General features: G+C 44.3%; 1 protein-coding gene across 1 annotated transcript in view; it reads right to left on the reverse strand.

Annotated features, from left to right (window-relative positions):
• The window catches only part of Dym (dymeclin), a 233,793-nt gene that overhangs the window by 195,546 nt on the left and 16,609 nt on the right, over positions 1-21,638 (reverse strand). Inside the window, exons 2-5 of the mRNA XM_051201990.1 lie at positions 20,363-20,553; positions 9,269-9,321; positions 7,330-7,423; positions 6,032-6,165 (exon numbers count right to left, since the gene is read on the reverse strand). Of these exons, the coding sequence (XP_051057947.1) occupies positions 6,032-6,165; positions 7,330-7,423; positions 9,269-9,321; positions 20,363-20,502 (421 nt within the window). The 5' untranslated portion in view covers positions 20,503-20,553. The remainder of the gene's footprint in view (positions 1-6,031; positions 6,166-7,329; positions 7,424-9,268; positions 9,322-20,362; positions 20,554-21,638) is intronic.

Below are 21,638 nucleotides of genomic sequence, written 5' to 3' on the forward strand. Positions count from 1 at the left end.
ACTGACCTGAGTCCCCCTGGCCACGCAGTCCACCTCTCTGATACAGCTGTTTTAGTGGTTGAGTCAGGGTCTCACCATATAGCATGGGATACCCTTCAACTGGAGCTACACCCACCTCAGCCTGGCATTACAGGTGCACACCACCATACCCAGCTACCTGCCACTGCCTCATGACTCAAAAGCTCTTCCTGTCGTGTTTTTGTTCGTTATTTCATCAGCTCGGGTCAGTTAAGCAAGTTTACCACATTCAGACTCCCCCTTTCACATCCTCTAAGCCCTCTGGTGTAGCGTTTATCCTCCAATTTCTGCCCTAACTCCAGGATGCTAGTAGAGGTAGCTAACTGAGCTCCTTCCTTTCGCTTTCTTGGCTTAGGCCATTTTTATTACTTTGAGTTAATCATTATGTGTCAAAAATGGAAATCCTCACTGACCATTGGAAGCAAAGTGATAATGAAAACAAAGAAAACACACATGGACCTCCATCAAAAGGGATGGCGGAAGAGATGGAGAGACGCTTAGTAGTCAGCAGCTCAGGCTGCTCTTACAGAGGACCTAGGTTCAGCTTCCAGCATCCACAAGGACATTCACAGCCATCTAATTACAGTTCCAGGGGATCCATCATCCTCTGTGACCTCTGCAGGCGCCAAGTATGCATACACGCGCACACACACACACACACACACACACACACACGTATGTACATATGTATGCATGTATGTACACAGCAGACAGAACACTCACATACATGAACTAAAAATAAATCTTCAAAAACAAGATTAAAAGGAATGGTAGAAGAGAGAACTCATTACTGTTGTTCTCTCGGCATTCAGAGGGTCGGTGCCAATTTCTCAATGCTGCCCAAAGTACGGCACGCCAAAGACAAATGCTAATACCTTAATCAAGAACAGAGGCGTACTTCAAAAACAGTTGACGGTGCCTGAAAGCCAGAACAAACTGATTTCTCCAATACAGAATACACAAGCGGGGCATGGTGGTGAACAGCTGTAAGCCCAGCACTTGAAAGCCTGAGTTCAAGGCCAGACTGGACTACAAAGTAAGTACCAATGGCAAGAACCCAACTCAACACAAGAACAACACACAACTAGATGATCACACACCCATGTCCAGAAAACCTTGGTGGAGTCTGTGCTGTTGCCTAACTTCGTTGGAGCTACTCTAAAGTATTAAATACTTTCTAATTAGAACTCTAAATGCTATTCTAAACTAATTGCAAAAAGAAAGACAAATGAACTCATTCCTTTCTAAAAGTAAGATGGACGTGTATATGGCCGCGTGCAGAATCTGTGAGCTGTGCTCTACGCCACTCCAGTGCTTCCGGCTGTCTGCAATACTGTGTGCAGGCAGGCAGGGTATGGTAGGTCCCAGCTGAGCTCACAGTAAAACTTAAATGACTTTGTTCCCGTGATTACAAAAGGGTTCCCAGGACCGCATCCGTTACCACAAAGACCAGGCAGCTCAGGAGCTCCAGGGGCACTTCTTGACTTTTCCGCAAAGGCCAGTTTACGTTTGTGAGTTTTCGGGGTTCCTGAGGCAGTGCCTTGTATGGTGAACAGGCTGCCCTGGTGTTCGGACCTTCAGAGTCACACGTTTCCGTTCTTGGATTTGTTTGCTTATTTATTCACTTTTATGTCGTTTACATTTAAGTAATGAACTTACACCTCAAATCTTATATTAAAATTTCTTAAAACGACAGTCCTCACTGTACGATGGCAGGCCTCCCTGGGCCTGTCTTAGGGGACTAGATCAAGCAGAGAAGAATGACATGAAACCCTCCTGCCAGGGCAGACAGAGCTCTCCAGCTCAAGGCAAAAGCAAGGTTAGTGCCACAAGAAAAAGGTTTGCTTCCAAGGAGCTTAGCAGTCAGAGCCCCGTGGGCTTCTTCAAGGCCACAGCCTAAGAGTTCAAAGCACTTCAGGGCAAGAATGCGAAGGGAGTGGTGGGTCAGAGGGGACAGTGGGGATTCATTCGGGAGTCTGTTTTACAGAACTTCCTGTTTCCCATTCTGTTCCCTTTGTTTACCCTGCTCTCTTCCACCCTCTCCACCATTTGGGCTCCACTTGGCTGCCAGGGAGCCAAGGCTGACGGCAAACTTGCTGTGCCCAGTAGAGACTGCCCAGGGCGGGTGGGCAGTCTCCCTCTGGAGGGCTCCCAGACGCTTCATGGAGGACAGCAAACGTAATTCCTTTCTGTTTTGGTTCATTTGGTTCATGACAACATCCACTAATCACCTGCTGGCAGTAAAATCCCAACGCCAGCATTCCATCAGCCAAGACAGAGGCCTTTCAGCCTCTGCCCTTAGCGGGCTCCCAGGAGGCTCTTAGGGAGGCCATGCCAGATGTGTGGCGCAGAAAATAAACCCACAATATGAAACTGGGAGGGGGTGGGCTCGGGGCTGAGGCTGGAGGAGATCCTCAGTCTCTGACCACTTTCCAAACAGTCCAGGGCAAACAAGCAAACAAGCAAACAAGCAAACAAGCCCACACACTTGTAAGGAAAATGCTGCCTACCGCGGCAGTAAAGCGACTGAGTCTTTTGCATACAACTGTGGCCTAAAATCATGGTTTCTATGTACTTCTAGAAGTACAGGAAGTCTCTAGGACCCCAAGGTAATCAGACAGAACAACCACAAGCAAAAAGCTGACTTGAATTCAGTCAGAGCAAATCCTGTGTAGCAAGCAAACCCCAAGACAGCCCAGCTCTGAAGGACAGTAGCAGGGCAGCCGCTACGGGGGACTATGAGGCTGGCGGGGGAAGGAAGGAACCTGAGCCCAAGGCGCCACTCGAGGCCAAGAACCCTGCCAGAAGCCAACGTGTTAGAGTATACGGGCCCTGGACCTCCCTGAAGCATGTGCATATTCCCAGAGGATGAATACACTCAGCACTGGCAGAGGCATACTGAAGCACGCATCCCAGAGCTTACAGATACAAGCAACAGCCTTAAGACTTCTAAAGACTCAAAGTACTTGATATATGGGACATAAAGTACTAGACAAATACTAGAATTAACTTGGTAAGAATGAAGCATAATACCAAAAGAAAGGGAAGAAAAGCTCAGGCTGAAGGCAAAAGAAAAATGGGAATAATTTTGCAATGCTTCATGATGCTGCCTAGGGCTGGCTTTGTTCCCTTCCATTAATTCTGAAAGGCAAGAATGATGAAGCTGGTCTTATATAATGGTATAAATTTGCTTTAACAGTCTGCTGCCACATTAGACACAGCCCATGGGGAAACACTCAAATACAAAGTCCTCAAAAAATATTCGAATCTGAGAGCTACCAACAGCGATGCAGCTCTCATAAAGGCTGCTTTGCTGCAACACGGACATTACAACGGCTGCAAACAACACACTGGACTAACTCACGGTTCATGCTGGAATAAGCTAAGATGCCTCAGCTGATTCCGCTGGTCCTCTATGTATACAAACAACTGTCAGATTTGTGCAGTTGCTTCCTATCTGCTCCCAGGCAGGCCTTCATACACAGACGCTCGGATCGCAGCTGATACAGGGATGTTATCAGCTACAGAACGATGAGAGGCCTTCTGTTCCCCACTTACTAATACAACACTAATACTTAGTGTTGATGCAAAATTATAAACTGCAAATAGTTGGTAAAGAATCGTAAAAGGGCTAAGTTAGTAATCAGAAGTAGAAACCTAAAACCAAAGACACATAGAAATAGACTAATACAAACATATACACAAGCCCCAAACAGCAAGTGTTCAACCCTCACAAGACAATTCACTAAAAGTATGCTGGTGGTGCAACAGCAAGGTGGAAAGCAACGCACAAACTTCTAAATGGCTGCAACAGTGGTGCAAGCCTTTGATTCCAGCACTCCGAAGGATCTCTGTGAGTTCAAGGCCAGCATGGTCTACAAAGTGAGTTCCAGGACAGCCAGGGCCTCAAACAGAGACATCATCATCGCCACCATCTAACTCCGTAAGAAAGAAGGTACAAATATAGACCTGTGTAATTCCAGTACTGCAGAGGTTGTGGCAGGGGGAAAGGGCTAGATTAGGGTGCACGGCAATGGCAAGACCTCTCTCAAATATGTCTATGTGGAGGGGAGTTTATCATCTATGAGCACATCAACTTCACCAATTGTCAGACCGCTTGTGCCGTCTTTTGGTGTGACGACCATCTTGTCAGTGCTGATAATATAACTGGAAAAATGTTATTTTTATACTGTCTCTAGATTAAAGACCCCAGATGTACTAAGAGTGGTCAATGCAGGGGTATCCAATGGCAACATTTAGCTGGAAAATTAATAAACTGTATCTCTCAAGAGTGTCTGTCCACTCTCCAGTATTAACAGATAAGATGGCACCGCTAATAGGCACAGCTTAGGGCTGGGTTTACACTTAGTTTGGTTGCGACCCTGGGCCCTAAGAGGGCGAGCGCTCGTTCCGCCCAGAAGTTACAACTCCGCGGGACAGTATTTTGTAAGAGGGACATTTTTAATCATGCACACGTGTCTGTGTTTATACACAAAGGTGAAGGTGCCCGTGGAGGCCAGAAGGCAGCTCTGGGTTCCCTGGGGCACCAGTTACAAGGCAGTTGTGAGTCACCTGATGGAGGCATTAGGAACTGAGCCTAATTAGGTCCTCTGCTGCAGAATATTACTTTAACTATGTGAAGGTGTGTCACATTTGCTTGTGCGACCTTTATTCAGTGACGTAGAGCTGTGTTTGTTTCACCTGGCCTGCCTACAGCACCTGACTGATCTAACGAACTGAATGGCCAATAGGCAGGAGGGGAGAGGCGGGGCTGGCAGGCAGAGAGAAGAAGGAGGAGGAGAGGACGAGGGAGAGAGAGGGACACGCCTGGGCCAGAAGCCCAGCAGCCGCATGCCAGCCAGGCAACCACCAGAAGCAGTGAAAAGAAGATGCGCAGAAGGAAAGAAAGGTAAGAAGCCCTGAGGTGAAACACAGATCAAGAGAAAGGTAAGAGCTAGTGGGACAAGCAAAAGCTGAGGCCAAGCATTCAAAACTAATATTAAGTCTCTGTGTCATGATTTGGAAGCTGGTTGGTGGCCCAAAAGAAAAGGCCTGGTACAATTCTCTGCAAGAGCAGTAACTACTCTTAACCACTGAGCCACATCTCCAGCCCCCATGGGGAGGGGGTAAATCTCTTTCTTACCCAGTAGAACTATGTTGTCAGTATTATAGACACCAAAACATAAAGATTAGCATCAAAACACTAAAGTACGAAACCCTGAATAAAAGCCCTGCTCACATCTCAGTGCATATTAAAGAAATAAAGGAATATAGCACGCTTGTGAGATTCGGGACTGTGTTAACGGGGAGGGAGGAAGGAAGCTAGGTCTGTCCCTAAATGCAGGCAGCACTACCCATGGCTAGCCCCGCTGAGTATGTCCACCGTGACCTCCTGCACTGGGTGGTACTCTCAAACTGTCGCCAGATCAGCCCGCCCTTCCTTACACTGCTGGGTCAGATTCTTGGTGACAGCAAGAAGATACCGAAGGAACCAACACAGAAAAGCCACAGTGAGTGGGAGCCGGCTGTGCTGAGTTCAATCACAGGGCCGTGGGCTCTCGGAACTGGTCGGAACTGGCCTTCGGGAGGGCTTCCCCACCGTGACTCGATGTCCCCTCCAGCTCCAGGCAAAGGAAACCTTCCCTGCCCTCTTCTATCAGGAGTCTGTTACACAAGACAAGAACCTAACACGAAAGCCAGATGAGAGGGAGCCTACTCACCTGGCTTTTTCACAAAAAGAAAAACGGGGGTCATTACAGGAGAACCAGAACTTTCTAAGTTGATACTTTTTAAATGCTGGGTGTCTATGGCATGCATGTGTGGGCACGTGTGCCACGGTGCACACGGAGAAGCCACAAGACCGCTTGCTATGAGAGGCTCTTCCCTTCCACCTTTACTGAACTCAAGTTGTCCAGCTTGAATTGTCAGGAGACAGTGCCTTTACCCACTAAACCATCTTGCTGGCCCCAGATTTACTTTTAATCTTAAAATCTGCAGGGTACCCGTTACTTACTGTAACTGCCAGGAGACTTTTCTTCATACATAAAATGAAGCTGTAGCTCCTCCTCAGACATCTCACAGATGAACACTTTCAGCAAGCAGCAAATAATAAACAAAGCATTATGCGTCTGCCAAATGAAGATGTGGCTAGAAAGGAGAGACCAGAATCGCCTGCAGTTCAGTATTTAATCATAAGCAAGGTCAGTCTGTTTCTAGTGCATGATGTCTTCATAGTTTGTGAATGGTTTTGCACAGCCTACTTACAATGTTAAGACAATGCCTACATCTTTCAAAGGTTTATAGTTATGAGTCAATGACAGCTATTGTACATAGTGAAATCTACTTTACTTAATTAAAATGGTTACCCATGCCTGTAGTATGACTGCTTTGTCCTTAACATTATAACTGCGTCACAGGAAAGCAACTGAAACAAAAGAGCTAAAACCATGGTAGAATAAAGAGAATATTCACAAGTACACAATGTAACCAGAAGAAGCCTTCGGTGGCAACACAATACAGTGCTGTTATTTGCATTAGTAACAGGAAAATTTTAACTGGATTTGATATATTTGTTCATGAGCAGGGCAATCGATAATCAATGCCAAAACAATTTTAAGAGTCCACATGGTGGCTCATAGCTGTTATCCCAGCACTTAGAGACTTAAAGCACCAGCATGCCATGAAGTCAAGGTCCAGCCTGGGCTACAGAGTGAGACCTTGTCTCAAATTAACAAAGTTAATGCCCCAGGCATAAACAAGCAGACTACGCTAATCCAATACTCAGGACAGAAAAGCAATAGATATGGGATGAGACAACATCTGTCTAAACCCTCATTTAAACTAGATTAATAGTGGCACTGAGAAATGACGATAAAGGTCATAAGACAACAAAGGAGGACAATGGCAGGAAGACTATGAGAAAGCAAATGACACCCATGTATGAAAATGTCACCATAAAAGCCTTTATGCCAGCTTTACATGCTAACTGTAACACTTTATATGCTAACTACCAAAATCAGTTAAAATTAATTAATTTTTAAAACTGAATTCAAAGAATAATTACATTACTAAACTTTTTTAAAAATCTAATTTTAATAATTAACCAAAATGCTGAAATCAAATTTCTGAATCTCACACCAACAACTTAAGACACTAAAACAAATACTTTTACTTTTTACCTCTTAATACAGAGTATAATTCCTTTGTAGGTGTTTTCAAACGATCATAGCCTACTTTCCCCACCTAATAAAAATGACCCCTACTCAGAGCGAGCGCTAAGTGCGCAGTGCTGGTTTAAAAAGGTCAGCTTACTTCTGGCACTCGGCCGAAAGCCTGAGCTCTCTGGTTCTGGAAAGGAAGACCTTAGTTAAGGCGCCAAGATTTCCCGTTCGAGGGTTGTTTTCAACTGCAAGAGACAAGAAGAGCATTTAAAGAGTTAACACTGAGCATATCATCCCATTTATAGAATCTCAAGTTGAAACTGCTAACCACTCTTACTGACAATTTCACATCTAATTCAGAAAATAAACAGTGAGAGAAAATGCTACTCAGTCCACACTGGTGTTTTACGTCAGCTTGACACAGACCGTGTCATCAGAGGAGGGGAAGCCTTAATTGAGAAACTGCCTCCATAAGATCAGGCTGTAGACAAGCCTGTAGAGCATTTCCCTAAGTATTGATCAATGGGGAGTGGAGGAGTGTCCCAGTCCATCGTGGATGGGGCCATCCCTGGACAGGTGGTCCTGAATTCTAGAAGAAAGCAGGCTGAGCAAGCCACAGGGAGCAAGGCAGCAAGCAGTGCCCTCCATGGCCTCAGCATCAGCTCCGGCCTCCAGGTTCCTGTGCTGTGTGAGTTCCTGCCCTGGCTCCTTCAGTGCTGAACAGTGAAGTTTATCTGAGACAAACCCTTTCCTCCCCACCTTGCTTTTGGTTATGGTGTTGCATCACAGCAACAGAACAGTGACTAAGACGTAGCCTTAGTATCAAATATATTAATATCAAATATCAAATTTTACTTACGAAGAAAACAGTAGAAGGAAGTGCAAGCTCAAGTGAGGGAAGAGCCAATATGACTCTAAGTTTTCATTCTTTTTAAATTTAAAAGTATTACTTTACTTTGTGTATGTATGGTTGGTTGGCCTGCACATCTATCTATACATCATGTGTGTACCCGAGAAGGCCAGAAGAGGGCATTAGATCCCCTGTACCTGGAGTTACAGACCGTTGTGAGCTGCCATGTGGGTGCTGGGAACTGAACTCGGGTCCTCTGGAAGAGCAGCCAGTGCTCTTAACCACCGAACCATGGCTCCAGTCCAGTTTTACATACTCCTATCTAAGGGACGGTACTTGCTCAAGGACGCCTCCTCCACTGCTCAAATCATCAGCTGTACTGAGGAGTGAGCTTATGAAGCCACTGTTGGGCAGCAAGGCAAGTCCTGACGCACACCACTTAGGAGTTACACAGGAGCCTGCTTAGTCCAAAGTTTACGTTTACTGCTGAAGAAAGCTCCCAAGGTTTAAAACCTGGCTGCAAAGTAAAAACCATGGCAGTGACAAGTATACAGTCATTTTCTTGACCAGTGATTTTCAATAAATAAACTCGAGAGTGACGGATGTCGTTGAACCAGAAATGCAAGCACGGAAGCACACTGGCCTGAGCTGCCAGGGTTTGTTTCCATGCAGATCCGGGAATTATGTATCTATGTGTATCTATGTGAGCTTTCCTGACTTGTTAAAGAGCTCCATCAAAGATGGAGTTCTTCAGAATATACTTTTGAAAAATTAAATGCAGCCTTGGTCCTGCCTCAACGAGATGATGGGACAGACTTAGTAGACTTCCCAGGGGGAGGCTTTACCCTCTCTGAGGAGCAGATAGGAGGTGGGGTGGGGAAATGTGGAGGGGAGGGAGTGGGAGGGGAGGAGGGAGGGGGACTGGGATTGCAATGTAAAAAATAAATTAATAAAGTGAATGCAGGTGTGCAAATACATACTCTAAAAAGACTGTCGGAGGGAAGCCAGGTGTGGGCCACATGCCTGAGATCCCAGCAGGGTCCCCTACTACCACTACAAACATAGACAAGGTGCATGGCACAAACGGTGCAAGCACCAATGAGTCCTTGAGGACAAGTAACTACTACTGTCACATCACAATCAAGACTGTCGCTTCATTAGGTCAACTCATATGATGCTACCATAATTTTTAACAGAAATTGTGAAAACCTGCCTGTCTTCCTCTCCCCTCCTTCCTTACCCAAGGACTTGCAAACTGAAACAGTTGCCTCTTCCAACAGCTTCAACTCAGTACTGCAGAGACAAAAAAAGAAAGGTAATTTATAACACGATACTGAATGTGTACACACTAATGTAATGGAATGCATCAACTGAAAAAAATTAGAACAAGAACATGATACACAATAAAATTAGCAGTATAAAATAAAGCTTCGATTTTCAGTGTAGTTAGGAAATTTACTGTAATCCTCGGGACATTAGAGAGAAGAGCTTGGGTTACTGCTGTGGAATAATACTTCTGTGAAGATGTGTTGCTCTCATTGTTAATAAGAAGCTGATTGGCTGATAGCTAGGCAGGATTTTCAGGGCAGAGAGAACGATGGGAAAAAAGGGCGGAGTGTGAGGAGGAGGCAAGAGATGGAGAGGAAGCAGGAGATGAGCATACCATACTTAGAAAAGGATCTGAGCCATGTGGCAGAGCGTAGATAAGAAATATGGGTTAATTTAAAATATGAGTTAGCTAGTAACAAGCCTGAGCTACTGGTTGAGCATTTATAATTAATAAATCTCTGTGTGGTTATTTCGGAACTTGCTGATGGGACAGAAAAGTCTTCTTTACAGGGTGCCCTATTTTTCAGGACCTGAGTTGGGTACCAAAACAGAATCCAAGGCACAGGTTCCAAAGCAGCACTGATCACACCCTTATAGTCATTCAGGGAACCTACATTATGCTTAGGAGATGTGTGAAGCTTAATACCACCCATGGGGCTTCGACAGTACCCTGAAGCAACAGGGAGTCATGATGCACAAAACTCAGAATCACACACCTCCAAAGTCCTCCACGGCTACGCTGACTTCTCCCACTGGACAACAGGGAGGTATACCACATCATTTAATAATTTTGAAGCATTTGAACATTTTTGAAATCGTATCAAACAACTATAGACAATGCTAGATGTGGTTGTTGGCTCACACCTCTACTCCTAGAGCTTATGAGATAGTCTGAAGGACCATGAATTCCAGGCCACTGTGAGCACCTGCACTCAGGCGCACATACCATCACACAGACTCTTACATAAACATAATTTAAAACCTTTTTTAAAAAATCCAGTGGTGGCACACAATCCCAAGCATTCTGAGGGCAGAGGCTGGTGGATCTCTGTTGCTTGGAGACCAGCCTGGTCTACAGAGCAAGTTCCAGGACAGCCAGGACTACACAGAGAAACCCTGTCTTGCAAAACAAAGCAACAATCCATGCACAGCCAGGCATGGTGGCACAGGCCTTTATTCCCAGCACTGAGGAGGTAGAGGCAGGCGGATCTCTGAGTTGGAGGTCAACCTGGTGTTCTTCATAATGAGTTACAGGACAACCAGGGCTACACTGTGAGACCCCTGTCTCAAAGAAACGAAAATAAAACAAAACACATGTGAACATATACACACAGAAGCAAAAGACGTTAAGTAGCATGGAAGCTGGGACACGTCACTCTGTGTGTTTTGAAACCTCTTCTGTTTTGAATCCCATGTTTCAATCCTCAGGCGTGACAATCACCTTTGCTCTTTTCTGACAGAAGGATCCAGAGAGCAGAACGTTAAACCGTGACAGAAGAAGTAAAACTCTGACCAATATAAAGTGAAATGCTATAGAAAATATATTTCTTATAAAGAGAGAGTATCAACCATGTTAGCCTCTAAAAGAGAAAATGTTTCCAAATGTCATCAGCCACAACTCAGGACAGGCCTGAATGGAGGGATCTGCTGGTCCCTCGCCACCTCAGGGAAGAGCAGACCTTCAGCGCAAGCCTGAAGTTTAAATAACCAGACCCGAGTTCAGGGTTAGGCCACCCGTTGCCATCAGTCAACAGAGAGCAACTGTTGACTGTCACACAGTTTTCCAAAACTGACAAAAAGGACATTTTTGGTAAGGAAGGAAAACCACACTTTTATATAAAGAATTCAAGTTTCTACCACCAAAGGAAACATATAACATGGGTCATCTGAATAAGGAAAATATAACTGTCATACATGAAAATTTGCAAAAATTATTTACAATATTTTTAGCCAACTGGTGTTAACAGGTCAGAGAGATGACAGTTTGCAAAGAAAAACACAAGCAGAGTTAGCGCAGGCAGGCCCTGCACTCGGGACTTGAAGGAAGAGGTGTCTGTGCCCCTTCCGTGATTTCTGTTGCCCACGTTTCCCTTTGTCGGCTCAGGCCCATCTTCACCGTGCAGACATCTTCACCTGTGCAGCTGGCAGTGGCTCTGAATTTGAATTTACAGGGATCAGTAGATGATGGAGAAAGGAGACTGAACAATACATAATCTTGGAAACAATTATTACCAATTTGTTACAAAATAACAGTGCTCGCTGAAGAAATGACTCAGCAGTTGAGAGCGATTGGTGCCCTTCCAGCCCCCAGACACTTTCTTATTCAAGGAGATCTGCATAATACATAGAAAGACTACCATGCACATACATGTCCATATACATGTGGAAGAAACAGTATCGGGGCCGCAATGATCGTTCTATGGTTGAGAGCACTTGCTATTGGTTCCCAGCACCCACATGGCAGCTTACCACCACCTGTGGTTCTGGTTACAGGTGTTCTGATACTCTCTAGCCTCCACTGGCAATAGGTATACCTGTGGTGAACATACATACATGCGGCATACATAAAATATGAATACATTTGAAAATATCTTTTAAAACAAAAAAGTATCATGCATAAAGCATGTAATAAAAATTGCTTCTTGGGGCTGGAGAGTTGGCTCGATGATTATGAGCACTGACTGCTCTTCCAGAGGTTCTGTGTTCCATTTCCAGCACCCACATGGTGGCTACAACCACCTGTGATGAGATCTGCTGCCGCCTTCTGGCATGCAGGGATACAGAACATTATGTAGATAATAAGTAAAATAAATCTTTTTTAAAAAGTTTGTATCTAGGTCATAATTACAATCACACGAAACAATGTGAACGATAAAGAATTTAAAGAAATAAATTTAAATATGACAAGGCAAATGATAGGTTGACAAGTGACTTTTCTCTAATTGCCACAAAACCGTCAACTACAGTGTATTCAAAGCAAACCTCTGAATTATAGATATTCCCCTCCTCACAGCTTCCGGCAAATTAGACTGCCTGTATTTCACTTTTTAGGCACACCAGTCCCATATACAAATGCTAAAAGATAAAAAGCTCACAGTTTAAAATCTCTTAGAAAAAGCAGATGTGCAAAAAGCTGTTGGGAGAAATTACTAGAGAAATCTGAACATAGATTTGCTGAATAAACCATAATTAGAAGGTTTATAAAGTAAATACTAAAAATGTTTTCAGCCCTTTCACTGAAAAAAAATTTTCACAGAATGTCTTCCAAATTGACACTTTACACCAATGTCATTTCGGCCTACAATGTACCTATTCTAACAAATATGCAATCTTTGTCAGTCTACCAATGGCCTAAGTAAACCAACAAGGCACCATTCAGAAAAAGAGAGAGGCATTTCTAAGGCCTTGCCCCTTGCATAAGCAAAGAGGGAATTACATAAATCATTCACAAAACTAACAAGAATCAACCCATCCCATGGTTAAACTGCAGGAAGGTTAATGTTTTAAAAGAATCTATTCATAGTAAAATTTCAAAGGATAGAACTGCACATAAATTTAACTGCAGAAAAATTTTAAAGCATCAGGCAAACTACAAAGGTGTTTCTATTCCTATGACTCACAGACCGTCTATACGCTGCCATTCAACTGCCTGGAACTATTCGGCTGTCCAAACTACAACCACCACCATACTGGGTAACACTGCATTTATTTTCTCAGGAAAGTAAGAGAAGCTAATGGCTTTAAAACTTAAGATTTCAACACCACCAGAAAGCAGCCAAGGGAGCAAGGCTCTGTTGGCCCCTTACTTTAGCACTGTAAAAATTTGTACCTCCATCTAAGTGTTCACTTTAAGGGAGTAATCAATCAAAGATGAACTCACCCACCTTCTAAAAACTGTGCATTGGAAGGTATAAATGCAAGGAGGAAATGAAAGTTTTCATGCAATGTGTAAAACCTGAACTTCTTGAAGTTCCTCAATCTGAGAAGATGAGATACAAGGAAAGTTGCATGCCGTTTATCCCACTAACAAGAGCTTGATGCGTTATTTTTGCTGCCATCAGGACAAACGTCTGATGAAAGAAATGAAGAGAACCTAGAAAATGGTTTAGTAGCTACGCTAGGCCACCTCAGTCAGGCAGCCTATTCCCACAAACCACGTAATGTGTGCCGAGGAGAATAAAAACACAGAGACAGGTATAGCAACTCAAAGAAGACAGCACTTTCCTAAGCATGTCCCTGTCACACTCAGACTCCTGAGTTAACTCACTTCAAGTCTCTTCTGTTTCTCAGGTGCAGAAACACATTTAAAAACTTGAAGGAAAGATCACCGGTCCAAGTATCCTAACCAAAGAGAAGATACACTCCCCCCAGGGAAGGCAGAAACACCGGACAGACCATCTCTGCCTGCCGCCAGGGCTGCCTGCCCACAACAACAGTCAAGCACAGACTATCTGGGAGTATGACCCACAGCTTTAGACAAGCTTGAAATGTGAATGTATCACCTCGTGACCCTCTTCTCAAAGACCACATCAGCCAGGTAGGGGTGACACACGCCTTTAGTCCCAGCACTCGGGAGGCAGGGGCAGGCTGATCTGTGTGAGTTACAGACCTGATCTATAAGAGCTAGTTCAGGACAGCCTCCAAAGCCACAGAGAAACCCTGTCTTAAACAAAAAGAAAAAAGAAAAAAAACCAAAAGCAAACAAACAAAATCACCAGATCATTGTATAATGCAACACTCTGGTCATTATTTGAAGTTCAGTTTGATGAATCCACGCTTCCAAAGGAGCTGACGACCCGTGATGATCAACATAAGTCACCCCTGGAATTATATAGACCTGGTTTCGATTTGGTCCTTACCAGACACTCACCTTAATCATACACAACCACAACCCTGAGGGCTACATTAGCAAAGTCTGAGCAAAACGTTCTTATTTTTTATGATGCAAGGAAAACTGAAAGGAAATGAAGTGGTAACTGGAACTTAAAAATGTTACAGAGACATGGAAGCTCTTGTGAATAATCATGTGAAGTTTGACAACTGCTAAGTGGTAAGGTGTATACATGCAATGAGTATTATTCAGCGTGAATATCCGGCAGGTGCTACAGTAAGTATGAAACAGGAAAACAGTACGCTAAGTGCGAGAAGTCAATCAGAAAGGGCGTATATTACATGACCCTGCATATCCGGTCATCTAAGATCCCTGGTGCGGACAAACTTGTAGATAGTAAGTAGCACAGAGGCTCCCAGGAGGCACTGGGAGCAGCGAGGGAAGTTTGTGCTATTTAATAGGCAGGGTACTTCTGTTTCCAATGGAAGAAAGGCCCTAGAAGTGAAGGCTAGGGGTAGTTATACAAATATAATTCAAAAAATTTATATAAACATAATACATTAAATTTTCAAAAATATGTTTACAAAATATTAAAAGTGGTATGTGGTATTCACAAACAGACATGGCTACTTTAATTTTTATTTTCATATTTTATAACTTCTATATAATTAACAATTACTTAAATATTTTAATAGATCATTTTATTGGTAACAGCAACCATATAGAAGCCATCTATTTACACAATAAGAAGTGCATAAAGACTTGATCATTGCTAGTTAGACAATGTAAGGCTACTCACTAGCTAGACAAACCCTAAAGGGAAACACTATAAGGAGGGAACCAGAGAACAGGACGAACACATTTTAATGGCACTCTAAAAGCACACCCCGCCAACGTCAGCGCTAGTTAGTTACACACAGCCAGTGTGAGCAGTAGTTACTCTTGATTGCTTGCTGGTTAAATGTTTTTCCTTGCTTAGTTTTATTCCCCCTTTGTATTTAAGTTTGAATTGTAATGAACACACAGTCCCTTGGTGCTGAGTGAGTTCTACCTTATCTCAGCGCCATCTAGTGCCCAGTGGTTGGAATAGTTCTCATAGTATTGCAGAGGACAGGAAGCGCCTTGCAGGAGCAGTCAGGTAGGACCACACTCTGCACTCATGCTCTAAACAGCTCAGCAATCACATAGCCAACAGGTACGGTGGCTCCTGCCTGAGACCCCAACATTTGGGAAGCTGAAGGAGGAGGAAGCAGGAGAGTTCCAGGCCAGGCTGGGCTACACAGAAGGACCCTTTGTCTTTAAAATAAATAAATAAATAAAAATAAAATAAAGTCATATGGCTTCCAGTAGAAAAGTGTTCATCAGAACGTTAGTTCAGTTTTGTTCATCCTTCGGTTTCAGCCCTTGCTATTTTTGAATAATAGTAACTTCCCTGAAGGAAAAGAGAATGTGCCCTCCATACTCCATTGTAATGGCATCCTGCCTTGCCAGTGAACTTGTGGTAGTGACCACACCCTTTGGGTGGTTTCTGGTGCAGACCTGACCCATGATAAGGGAGAGGAGGGTTGGCCTGTACTCTCTTGGGCCCAGAGAGCATCGGAGGGGCAGAGACAGCATCTTCCGCAGTAGGGAGGCCAAGGCGTTACTTACTCTCATCTGTGTACGTTCTCCCCTAATAAACACCTATTTATCATTTATCTTGGGTCTGGTGAACCCTTTTAAACCTCGCCTTCACTCTATAGCAGGGGTTCTCAACCTGCGGGTTGCAACGCCTTTGGGGTGGCATATCAGGTATCCCAGGGATCAGACATTTACATTATGACCATTACAGTGGCAACATTACAGTTATGAAGTAGCAATGGAATAATTTTATGGTTGGAGGTCATCACAGCATGAGGAATGTATTAAAGGGTCGCAGCGTCGGGAAGGTTGAAACCACTGTTCTGTGGTGTCCTACAAACCCTTGTGGTCAGGATCACTATTTCCACTTCACACAAGCAGTGGCAGGCTCGAAGAGCTTGGGTGGCATGCTAAATAAAGGGCACAAAGTGAGTGGCAGAGCTGGGCTGAACAAGGTCACTCTGGCCCCAAACCTGCGCGCCTCACTGCACTGTTCTCGGTCACTGTACAGCGCAGAAGGCAGCTCCCGCGGGGATACACACGCTGTTACTGCATTGCTCGGCCCAGCTCTCAAACCTGAAACTTCAAGTTTCAGTGCTCAACCCAGGTGAGGCTGGGTGGTTCACACCTGTAATCCTAGCACAGGCTAGGCTTGCTGGTTCACACCTGTAATCCTAGCACAGGCTAGGCTGGGTGGCTCACACCTGTAACCCTAGCACAGGCTAGGCTTGGTGGTTCACACCTGTAACCTTAGCACAGGCTAGGCTGGGTGGTTCACACCTGTAACCCTAGCACAGGCTAGGCTGGCTGGTACACACCTGTAACCCTAGCACAGGCTAGGCTGGGTGGCTCACACCTGTAACCTTAGCACAGGCTAGGCTTGCTGGTTCACACCTGTAACCTTAGCACAGGCTAGGCTGGGTGGTTCACACCTGTAACCCTAGCACAGGCTAGGCTGGGTGGTTCACACCTGTAACCCTAGCACAGGCTAGGCTTGCTGGTTCACACCTGTAACCCTAGCACAGGCTAGGCTGGGTGGTTCACACCTGTAACCCTCGCACAGGCTAGGCTTGGTGGTTCACACCTGTAACCCTAGCACAGGCTAGGCTTGGTGGTTCACACCTGTAACCAACCCTAGCACTTGGGAGTCTAGGGGAGGAGCATTTTAAGGACACAGCTAGTTTTGTGTGCATAATGAGGACCATGCCTAAATAAATAGACCATTCTATGTGATGCTGTTACTTGGGTTGTCATTTTTTTTTTTAGAGAAATGTGGGATTTTCACTTCCTTCGACGGGAGAGGGCAGACTGCTATTTGTGTAACTTTCATATCCTTTAGAGCTTAAACCACAACATATTTTAGCAAATAAGTATGTACAATTATACTTTTTTAGTTCCATCTGCAGACACCATAGTTAACGCTGGGAGAGCCCTCACCTTCATTCCTGCTACTTGTGTTCCACCTTTAAAGACAGTCATTTATAATCAAGTTATAAAACAACACAACCGATGATCTCATGTTCAACTAGGTCTGTACCTTTGCCCTCAGTCACAGTTAGAGCTGCCCTGCGCACATTCGACCCACAGGCCCTAGGTGGGAGGCACCTGCAACATCCATCTTCTTTGGGACTCTTCTTATTCTGGTTCCCTCCAGCTTCTTCCAGAATCTTCTGGAATCATCACCGCCCCCCCCCCATAGCACACCCACACTGCCTGCCTCCTTCCGACCAGTCTGCAGAGTGCATATCTGACTCTACATCTGAACTGTCTTTCATTTATCTTTATTTAATTAGACGTGTTTCAGAATGACAAAAAAAAAAAAAAAAAAAAAAAAAAAAACTTTCTAGTCAACAAGTCATTTTCACTAAGTGACAATGTATCACCAGGTGATGCACTCAGAATAACAAAGGAGGTGAAAGCATGGTCACGCCCTTCCTGGTTAAAACCCTTCAACAGATGCTGGGATGAAACATATACAGCTTTAACAGTCTATAAAATCTCCTAACTCTTCCCACCCACTTCTCAGTCCTCCACGGTCTTCTAGCGGGCGTGATGCCCCTGGGATGGGCACGCCCCCTGCACTGCCACACAGCCCTTATCATGCTTCAGTCTACAGTGTGAACCCTTTGAGAGCACACGGTATCATTCCTACTTCACCATTACGGCCTGAGAAACGAACAAACAACAGAGTGATAACACAGTGAGGGGCGACCCTAAATGACAAGCATGGCACACACATTACAAACATGCTCACACACATCACACACTTTTACACCAGCATATTCAGGTAGCTGCAAATCAAAATACAACAAGCACGGGTTTATTAGCACCGCTGTGTAATTTAGAAGTTATGTGTCTTTCTGGGATCTATCTCCATCCAGCTGGGTCCTCTGGAGCTGGAATTACAGGCAGTTGTGAGCTGCCTGACGTGGGTGCTGGAACTAAACTCTGGTCCTCTGTAGAAGCAGTAAGTGCTCTTAACCACTGGGCCCATGGTTTGTTTGGGGTTTTCTTTTTGAGACAAGGGCTTCCTACATAGCCCATGCGGTACAGACCTAACAATCATCCCACCTCTGCATCACTGATTTACTTTAAAATGCTTAAAAAAAAAAAAAAAAAAAAAGCCAGAAGTTGGGAGGTAAAGGTGAGACCATCAGGAGCCCAGGGCCAGAGAATCTGAAGCCAGCCTGAGCTACATGAGTCCCTGACTAAAAAAAAAACCAAAAAACCAAAAAAACAGTTAAGGCTACACAATCAAACCCTATCTTAAAAATTACAAACTCCACCAATACAGAAATACAGAAATGTCTATTAGCTGATGAAGAGACAGAGAAAATGTGTATTCGTAAGGCAGGCTATAGCAGAGCAACAAAAAGGAATGAACAGTGTCTGGCCCTTCCTTATCTGCCCATTCTGTAAAAGAAGCAGCTCACAAAAGACCACACCTACGACTCCATTTAGAAATATCTACAACATTCAAGCCTGTGAATGCTGGGGGAGGGGTGGCTCTAAAGTCACCACAAATACAGCGGTGTAAAACAATACGAATTTATTACACTGCAGTTGTGCGGGGCAAAAGTCTAACAACAGTTCCAGCGAGCAGAAACCAACAAGGCAGCAAGTGGCAGCAAAAGTCACGTCACGAGGAAAAGCGAAGCGTGCCGAGCCCCCTCCGGCTCCGAGCCACTGCTCCCTTGCCGGCTCTCTCCACCGAGTCACATCACATGACTGACGAGTCTTCCCTCTGTTCCTCTTGCTTTTTCAAGAGTCCTTATGGACTGGAGGGAAGGCTCTGTGGTTAAGAGTGATGGCTGCTCTTCCAGAGGTCCTGAGTTCAGTTCCCAGCACACACATGGTGGCTCACAACCACCTGCAGTGGGACCTGATGCCCTCTTCTGGCAGAAAGTTGTACATTCATGACATTAATAAACAAACAAACAAATCTTGGGGGAAAAAGAATTCTCGTCCTCACACTGACCTACCAGGACAGTGCACACTGACCTCCCTCCCCACTTCAAGGTCAACTGGTGACAGGCTTAACTCCATCTGCAGCTCTCACTGCGTTCACAGAGGGTGGTAACTAGACGTCAACTGTAGCAGCAATGTTTTTAAAAATACGTTTTTGAAAAATCTAGCTATTGCACCTATGAAAATGCAATATTCTAGTTACTCTACATTGCCATATAACTGTCAATTCTTGTAACCGTTTACATGAGATACTGTTCAATGGGAACTAGAGAGACAGCTCAGCAGTTGCAGACCCTCTCTGCCCTGGAAGTTGAGTTCCAGCACCCACATCAGATGGGTCACAACTGCCTGTAACTACAGCTTCAGGGAATGATACACACAGAGAGAAAGACAGAGACAGAGAGAGACAGAGAGAGACAGAGAGGTCTCAAAAAGGTCTTAAATTGACAATAGCGAGAAAAAAACGAAGCCTCTGAGATACTGTGGTTTGTTGCATAAATTGGGAAAACTTCCTTGGAAAGGCCTGGAGTATCTACTAAAATTACAAATGCACACACATTCTGACCCAACAATTCCACTTCAAGGAATTCACAGTAGAGATAAATTTGTATGCTTGTGAAATATGCACAATGCTATGAAGTAATAAAGCATTACAAACAGTCTAAATGCCCACTAATAGAAAGCTGACTAAAAGTATTTAAAGGTTGTTCTGTAGCCATGAAAAAGAATAAAGCTATTGTCTATATGCTTACATATACAAGACATGTTTTACCTAACTGGAGGAGAAAGCGAGGAGGAGGATGGTTTGATGCTAATGTTTGTATTTACACAATTCTTTAAGACTAATGGGATGCGCAGAAAGAACTTCACTGCCTCTAAGAATGGAAAGAACTGTTGCTGGCAAATGCAGCTGGGTAAGGAAGGAGACAGAGTTGCAGGATAAAAACTATTTCCTATTTTTTCCTACCTTCTGCAGCTTCTACTAACATACTAACCAGCAGAAAAGGTCACTGGAAAGTAGCACGTTGATAGCACAGGCTCATGCAGCCTTTGATCAGAATTTCCAGTCTCCAGGAAGCATCTTACCTGCTGGTTGGTGCAGGAAAAGAAAAGGAAAAGAGCTGATTCCAGAAGGGGTCATTTTCAGAGATGGACTCGGTGCCTGACAGCTTCTTCAAGTACTCGTTTTTAGGCAGGTCACTGATACTGCTGCTGTTCGCACCCATCTTCTGTGTGGTAGGGAACTGGTCCTCACATGGGCATGTTCACCAGACAACCTGTTAAAAAAAATCATTCAAAATAAACACCACACTTTCCTCATGTGGAGCTAGACATATATATGTATATATATATAAACCTACGCCTGCTCTAAAGGCAAGCATAGTTCTCTTCATGTGCAAATATGCTGGACATCAGAAACAAAGTCCCAAAGGGAAAGAGGAGATTATAATCTATCAGAGCCAGTATAGACATGAAAATGTCAGCCCATGCTTATTCCACGTTAGGATGAACATAACTGGAGAGACGGCTCTGTAGTTACAGGCACTTGCTGCCCTCTATCTTAAGTACCGGAGTTCAGAGCCCAGCACCCAGGGAAGGAAGGTAGCTCACAAATGGCTGTAGCTACAGCCCCAAGAGAACCAGCATCCTCATTCAGTCTCTGAGAACATCTGCCCACACACATGTATGCACTTACAAAGATGCACACAGGCACTTGAGTGAAAAAAAAAAAATAAGCATTAAAAAAAAAAGCATAACGTAACTCTGCCCAAGAAAACGTCTCAAAGCAAATTCCTAGTAATCATAACTTGCTTGTTACTAAGAGTAGTCTGGGAAGTTTTTATAAATAGGACAACAGTGCTATCGGAACACAAAGTAACTCAGCTAACTGCCATGTGCTTGCCATGCTCTCTGAGGAAGTGGAGGCTATCCCAAATCAGAGCTCTCAGTTCCAAAGAAATGACATCTCAGTGTAAAGACACCCACAGACGTAAGACAATCTAGCAAGGAAATGGTAGTAAAGAACAGACTAGCACAACTACTCTGATATTGGCTAAAGAAGACTTTAAGTCAAAAGAGATTCAGAAGGCCACTACATTTTAAAAACCAAGTCACCAGGGAGATAAAAGAAGGGACAGCGGGATGGCTCAGTGGCTAAAAGTACTTTTTGCTCTTACAGGAAAGCGACCCACGTTCTCTGCCCAGCATCCACACTATGGGGCAGTCATCTGTGACTTCACATCCGGAGGCTCTGATGCCCTCTTCTGGGCCCCACAGATATTGCAAGCACATAGTGCAGACACATGCAGGCTAAACTCCATATACATAAAATAAAAATAAAATCAAGGAGGAGGAGGAAGAA

This window comes from Phodopus roborovskii, unplaced genomic scaffold (assembly GCF_943737965.1).
Source record: "Phodopus roborovskii unplaced genomic scaffold, PHOROB, whole genome shotgun sequence".
NCBI lineage: Eukaryota > Metazoa > Chordata > Mammalia > Rodentia > Cricetidae > Phodopus > Phodopus roborovskii.